At 43.8% G+C, this 14802-nt stretch overlaps 1 protein-coding gene across 2 annotated transcripts in view; it reads right to left on the minus strand.

The window, feature by feature from the left end:
• Positions 1–14802, minus strand: part of SUSD4 (sushi domain containing 4) — a 279756-nt gene that overhangs the window by 136889 nt on the left and 128065 nt on the right. For both annotated transcript variants that reach the window (XM_077485807.1, XM_077485808.1), the window contains exon 3: positions 10869–11081. In XM_077485807.1, coding sequence (XP_077341933.1) covers positions 10869–11081 — 213 coding nt within the window. The remainder of the gene's footprint in view (positions 1–10868; positions 11082–14802) is intronic.

Raw genomic sequence — 14802 nt, forward strand, 5'->3', positions numbered from 1 at the left:
TACCATCAAAAGAAAGCTCTATTTGTGGGAAGAAAAGGACGCAAATTTCGTTTGGGTGCAATATTGCATGACCGCGCAATTACCAGTTAAAGCAGCGCAGTGCGAAATTGGAAAAAGAACTCTGGTCCTTAAGGTGTTTATTGGTCCGGGGCTGAAGTGGTTAATTCTCATATGTTTGTGGTAAAAAATCCCTCAGAGAAGTTCTGGTTAATTTTAAACCTGAAGCTTTTGAACAGTGCAATTGGATATAAAAGGTTCAAGGTAAACTCCATATTTTCAGTCAGGAGCTTACTCCCTCCAGTAAAGGTATATGGCATCAAAAGATCTGAGGGATGCTTACCTGCGCATCCCTATCAATGGTTGCAAAAGAACCTCAGGTTGGCAATAAAGATGGCAGAAGGGATACACAACTGCATATTCAGGTTGTTCCTTTTGGCCTCTTGTCATCACCCAGAATATTCACCAAAGTGATGGTGGAGGCGTTAGCCTTTTCTATGCCAGTATGTCGCAGGATGTCACAGGGTGGACAACCTGCTCCTTTTTGCCAGTTCCGAGAGGCAGCTAGCTCTGGCACATGAATATCTTGGTTACATAGCTACATAAATCTGGTTGAAAAAAGAAACAAGTCCATCCAGTTCAACCCCCCCCCCCCCCTCCAAAAACACACACACACAACCTCCATATACACTAACCTATACCCACAATTGATCCAAAAAAAGGCGAACCTCTGTCCTCTGTGATGACCTTGTAAATAACTCAACACCAAGTTCACTATATGGAGCACTTCCGCTCACATCGCCTAGGCCTCTCAAAACCAGGTACGCGCCCCCCCGTCAAAGAAAAATGATATGCCAAATATGAAAGGGGGGGGGGAGGATGAATGGGAGTTCCCCTTTTGGATGAAGTTCTGCTCAAAGCTTATGATCTACCAGAACACCCAGACCCTTCTCCACCACTGATTCCCTCAGTTGTACCCCCCCAGTATGTATGATGCATGCATAGATCATTTTTTTTAACACATTTTATTAATGAATGTGCACTACAGTAACAAGTTTGACAAAATGCTCAATATGAGCACTATAGCAGATAAAGTACATTTGAACCAACATGTATCAGGTTATTTGAAGATGTATGTAGCGCTGGTATTTTTGCCTGTTAATGTTATGCAATGTTAATCTATGGCAGTATTATAACTTGGCAATTGGCACATCTAGTGGCCTAAATGTGAAATGGACTTCAATTTTCTTTTCATGAACATGGAGAAATATTACAGGAAGTGACTGTTTGTTTACATTTTACAATGACCTACCTACCCAGAATGCTGAGTGACCTACCCAGGAACACTCAGTACTGAACTGCATGCTGGGTAGGCTATAAAACGACACAAGCAGCCATTTTCTTACTCTTCTGGACGCGTGGCCTGCCTACAAGGACCTGTGAGGAGGTCTCCAGAGAGCACAGCCTACAACCACTGTGGAGCGGAGCAGCCAGAGACTCTGCCTTGTACATGAGTGCTGGAAAGACTGTGTGACTGGATTGGGAAGGATCCAGAGACACTTGTCGGAGCCATAAGAGGCTCCTGGTTCATCTTGCAGACGGCGCCAGCCATTGAGAAGCAAGACTGAGACCAGCAGAGCGAAGCTGCTCTATTCTTCAGACCCAGTTTGGTGAAAGGGCTGTTGCCCACAGTTTCTTAATGCACTTTTGTACACCTAGACATTTAACACATTGTTGCTGGGACCAGTAGTCCCACGGAGTAAAACTTAATAAAAGGACAGAGTTTAAGCAGGCCTCAAGCCTACCCTTTACTGTACTACTGACTAGAGGTCAACCGATATATCAGCCGATATTTGCAGTTTTTTAATTAATCGGCATCAGCCGATTGTGCTGCTAAAAAGGCTGATTTAGAACTACAGAGCGACTTGCAAATGACTTCTGTAATAGAAGTCAATGCAGGTTGCCTGAGTCTTCAGAGAAGCAACTTTCCTCCTCTCTGGGCAGATTGCCAAGAAAAGAGTAAACAGATACAATGTTTACACTTGAATGAATGAACTCAACTCTGTGTGTAGAGTTCTAGGTTTTAGCATTTAAAGACTAAATCTTTTCTGACACTTGTTGCTTACAAGTAAAAATCCTGTGTTTTCTGCCAGAAAATCACGTAGACCCTCCAAAATTTTTTAGCAGAGATCCTAGGGAATAAAATAGCGGTTGTTGCAATATTTTATGTCACACGGCATTTGCGCAGAGGTCTTTCAAATGCAATTTTTTTGGGGAAAAAATACACTAATGATTTAAAAAAAAAATGGTAAAGTTAGCCCATTTTTTTTTCGGCCAAAAGTTTTGACTACCTGTTTTTATTTAATATATAGTTTTGTGGGGGTTTTTTTTTTTTTTATCTAAATCATACATACAAGTAAACTGATTGGAGGTTTGTTTTGTTTAATACATTTTTAAATGTAAGAAATTTTCTGTATCACTTATGAAGGCTGCTTTCACACTGGAGTGGGTAGGCGTTGATGGTAAAACGCTCCTAGTTTTAGCGGCGCTTTACCATCATTTTAGCGGTGCTATTCGGCTGCTAGTGGGGCACATATAACCCAGCTAGCGGCCGAGGAAGAGGTTAAATGCGCCCGTGAAGCACCGCTGCCAAATTGCATTGCATGCGCTTCAGCAGTGGTGCCCATTAACCACTTGACCACTGGGCACTTAAACACCCTTAATAACCAGACCAATTTTCAGCTTTCGGTGCTCTCACATTTTGAATGACAATTACTCAGTCATGCAACACTGGACCTATATGAAATTTTTGTCCTTTTTTTCACACAAATGGAGCTTTTTTTTGGTGGTATTTAATCACCGCTGGGTTTTTTATTTTTTGTGCTATAAAAGAAAAAATACAGAAAATTCTGTAAAAAAATGAATTTTTCTTTGTTTCTGTTATAAAATTTAGCAGATTAGTAATTTTTTCTTCATAAATTTTGGCCAAAATTTATACCATTACATATCTTTGGTAAAAATAAGTACAAATTGGTGGATATTATTTGGTCTTTGTGAAAGTTATAGAGTCCACAAGCTATGGTGCCAAAATCTAAAAATTGATCACACCTTAAAGTGGGGTACCCCCTAAAAAAAAAAAAAATTAAAAGTCAGCAGCTACAAATACTGCAGCTGCTGGCTTTTAATAATCGGACACTTACCTGCCCCAGGGTCCAGCGATGCGGGGGAACGAAGCCCCCCCCTCGCTCCCCGCTCCGCTCGTGGCGCCGTCATGCATACTGTGGGCACCCGGCTGTGGCTTCACAGCCGGGCACCCACTGCGCATGCGCGAGCGGCGCAGGGCGCCGTGATACGCCGTACAGTCACCTGGGACACATGACAGGTCCCAGGTGAATGTGCGGCGCGAGGGGAAGTGATGTCACCAGCCTGGGCAATGAGGAAGGCAGATTACGAGGGACCCCCTAGCAACCGGTATTTAGAGGTGAGTAAAAATTGTTTTTTTTGCCAATTATTTATTTTTTTTATTTTTTTACGAATTTTAAGCACTTTTAATTTTTTGGTGGCAACACCACTTTAAGTACTGACGGCCTATTTCAATTCTTGAGACCCTAACATGCCAGAAAAGTACAAATACCCCCCAAATGACCCCTTTTTGGAAAGAAGACATTCCAAGGTATTTAGTAAGAGGCATGATGAGTTTTTTGAAGTTGTCATTTTTTCCCACAATTCTTTGCAAAATCAAGATTTTTTTTTACTTTTTTTATTTTTTTCACAAAATTGTCATATTATCAGTTTATTTCTCACACAGCATATGCATACCACAAATTACACACCAAAACACATTCTGCTATTACTCCCGAGTACGGTGATACCACATGTGTGAGACTTTTACACAGTGTGGCCACATACAGAGGCCCAACATGCAGGGAGCGCCATCAGGCGTTCTGGAGCACCCAGGACAATTCTGACATTTCTCTCCTACATGTAAAAATCAACATTTATTTGCTAGAAAATTACATTGAATCCCAAAACATTATATATGTTTTTTTAGCAAACACCCTGGAGAATACAATGGTGGTTGTTGCAACTTTTTATCTCGCACGGTATTTGCGCAGCAATTTTTCGAATGCTTTTTTTTGTGCTTAAAAAAAAAAAACACAGTAAAGTTAGCCCAATTTTTGCATAATGTGAAAGATGAAGTTACACCGAGTAAATCGATACCTAACATGTCACTCTTCAAAATTGCACAGGCTCGTGGAATGGCGCCAAACGTCGCTACTTAAAAATCCCCATAGGCGACGATTTAATTTTTTTTACTGGTTATATGTTTTGAGTTACAGAGGAGGTCTAGGGCTAGAATTATTGCTCTCGCTCTAACGTTCGCAGCGATACCTCACATGTGTGGTTTGAACACCGTTTTCATATGTGGGCGGGACTTACGTATGCGTTCGCTTCTGCATGCAAGCACATGGGGACAGGGGCGCTTTCCCCAAAAATACATTTTTTGATCACTTTTATTCCTATTACAAGGAATGTAAACATCCCTTGTAATAGGAATATGGCATGACAGGTCCTCTTTACAGTGAGATATGGGGTCAATAAGACCCCACATCTCATCTCTAAGCTGGGAAGCCGGGAAAAAAAAAAAGATTCTGGATTTGATCGTATTGGCGAGTTGGTAGAAGCACCGGAGGGCAGCGGGAGGGGGCGGGGGTGTCTATGGCTGGGTATTGCAGGGTATCACCGACTATGGCTGGGTATCTCAGAGTATGGCTGGGTATCTCAGAGTATGGCGTTGCAGAGTATTGCGTTGCAGAGCATTGCAGGATATTGGAGGGTGTTGCAGAGCATTGCAGAGTGTTGCAGAGTGTTGCAGGGTATTGGCGGGTGTTGCAGGGTATTGCAGAGTGTTGCAGGGTATTGCAGAGTAATGCAGAGTATTGCAGTGTAATGCAGAGTATTGCAGAGTAATGCAGAGTAATGCAGAGTAATGCAGAGTATTGCAGGGTATTGCAGAGTAATGCAGGGTATTGCAGAGTAATGCAGGGTATTGCAGGGTATTGCAGAGTAATGCAGGGTATTGCAGAGTAATGCAGGGTATTGCAGAGTAATGCAGAGCAATGGCAGGGTATTGCAGAGTAATGCAGAGTAATGGCAGGGTATTGCAGGGTATTGCAGAGTATTGCAGGGTATTGCAGGGTATTGCAGGGTATTGCAGAGTAATGCAGAGTATTGCAGTGTAATGCAGAGTATTGCAGTGTAATGCAGAGTATTGCAGTGTAATGCAGAGTATTGCAGTGTATTGCAGTGTATTGCAGTGTATTGCAGTGTATTGCAGTGTATTGCAGTGTATTGCAGAGTATTGCAGGGTATTGCAGGGTATTGCAGGGTATTGCAGAGTAATGCAGAGTATTGCAGTGTAATGCAGAGTATTGCAGTGTAATGCAGAGTATTGCAGTGTAATGCAGAGTATTGCAGTGTATTGCAGTGTATTGCAGTGTATTGCAGTGTATTGCAGGGTATTGCAGGGTATTGCAGGGTATTGCAGGGTATTGCAGAGTAATGCAGGGTATTGCAGAGTATTGCAGGGTATTGCAGGGTATTGCAGAGTAATGCAGGGTATTGCAGAGTAATGCAGAGCAATGGCAGGGTATTGCAGAGTAATGCAGAGTAATGGCAGGGTATTGCAGAGTATTGCAGGGTATTGCAGGGTATTGCAGAGTATTGCAGAGTATTGCAGAGTAATGCAGGGTATTGCAGAGTAATGCAGGGTATTGCAGAGTAATGCAGAGTAATGCGGTGTATTGCAGTGTATTGCAGAGTATTGCAGAGTATTGCAGAGTATTGCAGAGTATTGCAGAGTATTGCAGGGTATTGCAGGGTATTGCAGGGTATTGCAGAGTAATGCAGGGTATTGCAGAGTAATGCAGGGTATTGCAGAGTATTGCAGGGTAATGCAGGGTATTGCAGAGTATTGCAGGGTAATGCAGAGCAATGGCAGGGTATTGCAGGGTATTGCAGAGTAATGCAGGGTATTGCAGGGTACTGCAGAGTAATGCAGGGTACTGCAGAGTAATGCAGGGTACTGCAGAGTAATGCAGGGTATTGCAGAGTATTGCAGGGTATTGCAGAGTAATGCAGAGTAATGGCAGGGTATTGCAGAGTATTTTCAGGGAATTGAGGGGTTAATTTTCGGTGAGCAGCGATGTGGGCACTGCAGATGCAGCCCACATCGCTGCTGACACCAATCTCTTCCCCCTCCGCTGTTCCGATCGGTACAGAGAGGGGGAGGGAGGAACCGGCGTCATAACATGACGGAGCGATCACGTGGTAAACGGCCGCTATGAGCGGCCGTTTACCGTGATCCGTGATGCAGGACCCGGTGGTCACGGATGCTCTGGAGTGCGCGCCTCCCAGAGTTAAGAAACTGCCCTGTAGCCGTCATTCGGCTATAGGGCGGTTATTAAGTGGTTAAGTGGTTATTAAGTGGTAAGCACTCTGTCTTTCACACAGACTGCAGGGGGGCCATTTTGCAGGCACTTTACAGGTGCTATTTTTAGGCCAAAAGCACATGAAAAACGCCCCAGTGGGAAAGGTGTCTGTTAGATTTTATGAGATGAAGGGGGATAAAAAAAAAGGAAAAAAAAATAAAAAAACATATCGGCACAAAAAAATCACCATCATATATCGGCCGCCATAATCGGCATCGGCCAGAGAAAAACCCATATCGGTCGACCTCTACTACTGACACTGTGTTATACCAATTGCACCGGAGGCAGTTACAGGTGTACTGCACTACAAGAATAGTTCTTACATTCACCTTACTTCACCTTACTTTAATGCTTGTTTGTTCAACTGTTGGATCACAATTTCTACAAAACAAATAGCTAGCAGAAGACAGAAGACTAAAGACTGTATCTCATTGCAAGGCCTTGCATCCTTTCAAATTAGGGGGAGCTCCCTAGTAGTTGTGTTGTACTTTATTCAACTTTATTCATCAGCTTTATATTCCTGTGATTACCAGAGTGTGCTGGAAGTGGGAAGGTGCCCAGAGTTTAGGCATTGTCATTCTGAGCACTAGTCCCAATTGGAGATGCACTTTCAGGGATTATCTAAGAAAACTCTATATGTACCAACTGTTGTGAATGCCTATTGTGCTGTTGCATTATGTTAGTAATTACAGTATTTGCACTGTCACACAATTTTACATCAGTTCCAGTAAAGATACGTTTCTGGTTAAATACAATTGGTGTGAAGCGTTGTTTCTTTTCCTGTAGGTGGAGCTACTCAGCTAATAATAACATTACACTGTTGTTATATTGCACATTGTGGGGTTATCCTTTACTATTAGCTTCACACCAACATCGCACAACAGCTGTGTCAAAGGGGACTGAGTCAATTCAGTGGGGGTTTAATAGCAGAGTACAGGCCCAATCAAACTCAGCAGCTCCTTCGGGGGTCATTGCTACATGTATATACAGCTTGCTTGGATCAGATAATAAAAGATATATAAAGCTTTCCATGATTCACTGTTATTTCCCTGGGTATGAAATATCAACATTAAGAGGTTTGAATTCTGACAGTTGTTATACATTATGTCTGAGTCAATGGGTTTCTCAATTACTGGAAATGGTGAGGGTAGATGTGCCTTGCACTCTGCAGTGTAGTTGAGCATCATGGGAAATGTAGTTCCAAAACATCTGGAGTGCCAAGGTTTGCCATCACTGGTATAGGAGTACAGGGAACAGGTAACGACAATACTGAGGACAGAAGATCCGTCACCTGCTTCTAGTAACGAGCCATGACAGGGCACACCCAAACTACATGTGCAAAATCAGATTTTGTGTAATTACATCTTGTACAATTAGATGTGGGAATGTGATGCATGGCATGCATTCAGAAAGGTAGAGGGATGACCTCATCAGTTTGCTACTGCTCCTCATTGCCCAATCAGCTGGCAGGAGTGGGCTGGTGACCAAGCTGCATTACTTAACTGCAGTGGAGAAAAGTGATGTCACCAACCTATTCAAGCTATCTGGCAGGGGCATATAGACTACAGGGGTTTCTGGACAGATGAGATAGCCCCATTAAGTATTTCAACTGTAGATTTAGCAGTCATCTGAAGTTCAGCTTTTAAACCATTTATAGCATGCATCATTTTTAGCTTGTGAAGTGCTCTTTGGTATCGGCTTGTGTGGATAACATGATAATATGATGTGCAGAAAGTTCGCTCTGTCCAAAGATGTGATTCTCGGATAAGTCACACAGATAATGTTCCCTACCGGAATGTAATTGGATTGGATTTCCTTTGTGCAATATGATTTATGATCCCTCTACTACAATCCTGGCTTTACATAATCATCTGCCTAGACAAGGATATTATGTTACGCTGTGGCCTGGTGCTGTGACCACAGGGAAGAGCTGAAATTGGGACATATTATATACCTTAAAAAAATTAGGGGAATATGTTTTTTCTAAAATAAAATATATGCGAGCCCTTACCTTGTAAAACACATTTAATTTAAAACAGAAATGCAAGGCAAAATGTTTGTGTATTTAAAAAACTTATAAAACCCTTTTTTTTTTTTTTTTTTTTTTTTATGTGATCATATAATCTCGGTTCTCAGCTGCATAAGGGTCTTGGAGAGGTGGGGGTGGAGAAGCAGGGGTACACTGATCTTCCCTGGTAATGGCTGTGCAGGGGGGCGTATTCACACAGGTCTTGGCCATTTGAGGACAGGCAGGCTGTGCTTTTAGCACAGTCAGAAAACTGACAACGCTGGGAAGGATGTGCTTCTATGCCTAGCTTGGTCAGTCTGAAACAGGAAAGCAGGGGGACTGGCAGGATCAATAGGTATGTCACACAAAGGAATCAATACAAAGAGAACTCAATACTCTTTACCACAAGTACATGGTACAACAGACACATATCAGGAATATGATATGTTGGGCTAACATATTCTTAACCTCTGTTACAATATATACCTTCGTATACAATTATAGAACGTGCAGTATATCCTAAACCCAAAAAATGTAAATATAAAAAATAATATACTGTAGCAGCTGCATTAAATTTTTTTGTTACATTTGTTTGCTACAAAGTTTTTTTCTTGGCAACCCCTAAATAAGGAGTGCACGATGGCTATATATTTTGGGCCCTCCAATGAATTTAGCGAATCATGGAAGTGACCTTCAGATATTTAGTTTTGAAGCCAAGAAAACATCAAAAGGATCTTTATATCTGATTGCTGTATATAGGACTCAGGTCCTCATGCATTCAGACCGCCATCATATGTCAGCGAGGTCAGAACAACTTATCCTCTGACCATATAATTTGCTCCATCACTAACAGGCTTTCATGGAGCCCTCCAGCCAATCAGATTGCTGCCATCTGCCTAGAGACTCCCAGCTATAATAATGCAGAAGGCTCTGAATTACATTTTCTTTCCATTTCTGACAATGTTTTCCAGCATGTCACACCACATCTGCTATTTGCAGGGTTCACGGAGTAAGAAGCTTTCAAGTAACTAAAATTCATGGGTATTGAGGATACATCATTACAGGGCCCTGTGACTCTGCAGGCGTCCTAAAGTAAACCTGTCATGCTGACAAATGAAGCCAGCCTTCCCAGCTGGTGATATCAGGGTCCCCTCAGCATCATTTTGGAAAAAAAAAAGATCAGCAGGGGCTTTTGCTAGTATTAGCTAGCAACATTTGCAGGATTTTATTCTTATTCTATCTATGAGGACTTTACTACATTGCCATACTTACTTATTCCTTGCCAGCCGTGGCCACTAGTCATACGTGAAGACACCAGAGAGCGGGTCTACTACATAACCTGGGAAGAGCAGCAGCTTTAGTAGACTGGTTGTCGCTATTAAAACTTGTAGGATAAAAAGCCTGTGGGCCCATTTAGTAATTTTCTCTATAAAAGCCTAGACTAAATCATCGTTCTATCCTGTATATCATTTCAATTTTTTTGGGGTTGGGGGGTAGGGGGGGGGGGCGTGTACTTAGTTTTGACAGGTGCCCAGCTCCCACTTCCGCTTGCGCTGCCTAGGTGAATCGAGCGGAAGTTCTCCTCTCCCCCTCCCTCGCTGAAATCTTCTAGGCACGTCACATGTCCAAGAAGATTGCCCCGCCATTCAGGACACTCAGAACAATTAGCGCATGTGCAGTGCGCACCTGGCTGTGAAGCCGCAAGCGGTCACAGTCGGGTGCCCACACTTGCAATGTTGGCGCAGCGGAGAGGAGAGGGAGAGAACCGAGGCTTTGGATGGCCGCATCACTGGATCGTGCGACAGGTGAGTATGTGTTTATTAAAAGTTGCTTTGTAGCTGCTGACTTTTAATAAAACACTGAAACGGCTGGAACTCAGGACAAAAAATTGTTTAACATTTTTTTTTATCAAATACTAGGCTAACCCTAGCTGCTTCGCTGAGAGTAACCTAAAGAGCCACTAATGCTTCCCTTTTGTCGCTCATTTTCATATTTCCATATTTAAGAAATGAACGAAATATGTAAAAATATAAATGTGAAATATCATATATAACATTTATTTAAATTAAATGCTGCTGCTGCTGCAAAAAAAGCTAAATTTGAGCTCACTGAAAATACACTCTACACCGAGTTAAATTAAGCAATCACTGCAAATACATTCTACTTTCCTCTAGTGCCTCCCACTCAAAGCTAACAGCAGAGGAAAAACATTATGCCACTATGGCCGGTTGCTGTCCTACCCCTAAAACCTGACATGTGGATTACCCACACTGATAAAGCACACAGCCTCTGGTATACGAGGGAAATACTCATCTCAACTGAGTATCTTCACTGCACACGATTTATAGCTATTGCAGCAGTCCACATCCTACCTTCTTCTAGGCACACCGGAGTGTCGCTTGGCCGCCACGCCAAAGATCCATTGTTAAGCAGAATGCACATCTTTTTTGAAGGGCCCTTGAGTCTGTAACCATTCTGGCAGTGGAACCGGACCACGGCATTTTCAAAGAAGACGCTAATGCTTTGTGTTCTGTATCCATTTTCAGGGACTTCTGGGATAGGACAGGTGGCCAGGTCTTCAAACCCTGAAAAGAAAGGCAGATTGCAGTGATCAAGTACAGGATCAGACAATTGTTCCTCAAAGCAACTCTGTAGCCTTAAAAAAAAATAAAAAATTCTAATGTCAATTTTGACACATTTTTGGGACCATTGGCATTTTTACAGTGATCAATGCTATAAAGTTGCATTTATTACTGTAAAAAATGTCACTGGCAGTGAAGGGGTTAACCACTAGGGGCAGTGAAGGGGTTAAGCGTGTCCTAGTGTGTGTTCTAACTGAAGGGGGGAGGGGACTGTGCAGGGGAGATGACAGATCACTGTTCATACTCTGTATGAACAGACGATCTGTCTGTTTTCCCCTCAGAGAACCGGAAACTGTGTGTTTACACACACAGATCCTGGTTCTCCATGTGCCCTGAGAGAGCGGTGATTGCATGAGTGAGCAGAGGGCGTGCACACACCCCCTAGTGGCCGTCTATGTTACCGACGTAACATGGCGGCGATTCGCTCAGCCGAGCCATGTTGCCGCAGTACAACTGCGACGGCTGGTCGGCAAGCGGTTAAGCATAATTAAAATCACTGCTCCTGAAAAAACAATTGTTTTTAATTTTTTTAATGATACATGGACAGTACCCAGACCCCTATACCCTTTTTTGGCCTATTACTTGCATATAAACCTTCAAAATTGGCACTTTTGATTTTTCCTGTTCGGCTCCCATAGACTTCAATGGGGTTTGCCGTTTGAGTTAGAATATTTCTCCAGTTTCTGAAGTTCTGCTGCGAACCTAACAGGGGATGCTATCTGCCTTGAGTTTGCATGTTCTCTTTGTACTTGTGTAGGTTTCCTCCAGATACACCAGTTTCCCCCACACACTCCAAAGATGTGCTGTTAGGTTAATTGGATCCTGTCTAAATTGGCACTAGTATGTGTATGAATGTGAGTTAGCGACCTTAGGTTTGGGGCAGTGCAGGGAGGGTGTCAGTTCTGTTTTAAATTTTTATTTGTTAAGCAAAAATAATGTGTGTGTTCTTGTTTTATATATATACATATATATACATACATATATATATATATTTATATATTATGAGAGAGAAAGAAACAGTTATTAAATATCAGTTTAGACACAAACTTTAAAATTGACCTAAAACCATTATAGACTTTAACATAAATAGCACTTCGCAAAATCTTTTAAACAAGTGTCAGTGCTATTCTTACAGAAAACAAGAGGAACACACAAAAATTATTTTATTTACTATGTAATCTACAGACAAAAATATGTATAAAAACAAAAAAATTTTTTTATATTTTGAACAGTGTTAGTTTAAAACTAGTTGTACAGTAAATTAAAAACATGTAAATATTAATCATAAAAAATAGAAGTAAAAAAAAAAAAAAACATCAGAAACATGGGAGAAAGACAGTGGAGTTAACTAAGGATTATTAAGGGGTTAAATAGAAATACATTTTAATTACATTTTATTCTTCATATAAGGTTTTTTAATTGATGTAATCAGCACTTTAAAGATCGCGCCTTTGAAATAAATATGAATGAAATAGTAATTACAATGTAACAATACATCATTACACTGTATTTACTCAATGACACTTTAGATAGAAGGCTGCATTTTGACAGTAGTTCCTACTATGCAAAAGATAGCAGTTTTAACAGCTGGAAGTTGCAGGTAATCGCAGCAGGGAAGCAGAGGCAGGAGAAAGCTGCTGAATGTAAGAGGTATGTCTTATGCCGCATACACACGATCAGACTATCCGGCGGACAAACCGCCGTAAAGTCCGCCAGACTGTCCGAATGAGCGGACCTTCCCACACACGGGACTTTTCCGGCGGACTAGGTTCGGTGGACCTAGTCCGCCGGACTATCCACCGTACTTTTGAAATGAACGGACTTGCCCACACACAAGGGAAAGTCCGTTCATTTTGAGCACGGCTCCAGGTAGCCGGGACTAGCGAAGGAAGTAAATGTCGCCGCCTTCGGCTGGCCCCGATGGACTTAAAGGGGAAGCCCTACGCCGTGGGGGTCCCCCCTAGGTCCATATCAGACCCTTATCCGAGCACGCCGGTTAGGAAAGGGGGTGGGGACGTGCGAGTGCCCCCCCCTCCTGAGCCATACCAGGCCACGTGCCCTCAACATGGGGGGTGCTTTGGGGAAGGGGAGGTCACGCGGCCCCCCCACCCCAAAGCACCTTGTCCCCATGTTGATGAGGACAAGGGCCTCTTCCCGACAACCCTGGCCGTTGGTTGTCGGGGTCTGCGGGCGGGGGGCTTATCGTAATCCGGGAGCCCCCTTTAATAAGAGAGCTCCCGGGTACTGGCCCCCCACCCTATGTGAATGAGTATGGGCTACAATGTACCCTTACCCATTCACCTGTGAAAAAAAATTAAATAAAACACAACACACAAGGGTTAAAAATAATTTATTGCACAGCTCCGGGGGTCTTCTCGCCGGACTCCTCCGCTATCTTCTGCTAGCTCTTTTACTAGCGGAGGAGCCCGGCTTTCTTCTTCGCCGCCGCCTGGGGGTCTTGTCCCCCTCTTCGGTTCTTCTTGCCGAGCCTCCGCTCCTTCTTCCAGCTCTTTTACTGGCAGTGGCCCAGTCTTCTGTCGCCGCTGTCTGGCCTTCTGTTCTTCTCTTCTTGAGATGTTGACTTGTCGCTGTCTCTGGCCGTAATGACAGGGACGTGTTGCGCGGCAACTTATATAGGGACAATGGGCGGGGTCACCTGGTGATGTCCCCACCCATTATGATGTCACAGTCCCAGCATCCTCTGGGACTGTGACATCATAATGGGCAGGGACATCACCCGGCGATGTCCCTATATAAGTCGCTGCACGCCGCTTCCCTGTCATTGCGGTCAGAGACATCTATAAGTCAATATCTCAAGAAGAGAAGAACAGAAGGCGTCGAAGACATCGGCGACAGAAGATCAGGCCACCACCAGTAAAAGAGCTGGAAGAAGGAGCGGAGGCCCGGCAAGAAGAACCGAAGAGGGAGAGAAGACCCCCCAAGACGGAAGAAGACCCCCGGAGCTGTGCAATAAATTATTTTTAACCCTTGTGTGTTGTGTTTTATTAAAAAAATTTTCACAGGTGAATGGGTAGGGGTACATTGTACCCCATACTCACATAGAGTGTGGGGCCGGTATCCAGGGGCCCCCTTATTATCGGATTCTGATAAGCCCCCCGCCCGCAGACCCCGACAACCAACGGCCAGGGTTGTCGGGAAGAGGCCCTTGTCCTCATCAACATGGGGACAAGGTGCTTTGGGTTGGGGGGGCTGCGCAGCCCCCTCTTCCCCAAAGCACCCCTCATGTTGAGGGCACGCGGCCTGGTACGGCTCAGGAGGGGGGGGGGCGCTCGCTCGTCCCCATCCCCTTTCCTGACCGGCCGGGTTGAGTGCTCGGATAAGGGTCTGATATGGACCTGGGGGGGGACCCCCACGCCGTTTTTTCGGCGTAGGGCTTCCCCTTTAAGTCCATACCAGGTGACAGGGCCAGCGACGTGTCAATCTTGCCACCGAAGGCGGCGACATTGACTTCCTTTGCTAGTCCCGGGCTAACTGGAGCCGCGCTCAAAATGAACAGACTTTACTCCGTGCGGGAAAAGTCAGTTCATTACGGTGGACTAGCAAATTTTGAGTCAAAACTACTTTCTAAGTCCGCCGGTCTTTTGGGTAAAAAAAAGTCAGCTGGAGCCCACACACGGGCGGATTGTGTCCGCCGGACATTTCC

The sequence above is a fragment of the Lithobates pipiens genome, unplaced genomic scaffold (genome assembly GCF_037356315.1).
Source record: "Lithobates pipiens isolate NorthernLeopardFrog02 unplaced genomic scaffold, aLitPip1_a1.2 Scaffold_18, whole genome shotgun sequence".
In the NCBI taxonomy this organism is placed as follows: domain Eukaryota; kingdom Metazoa; phylum Chordata; class Amphibia; order Anura; family Ranidae; genus Lithobates; species Lithobates pipiens.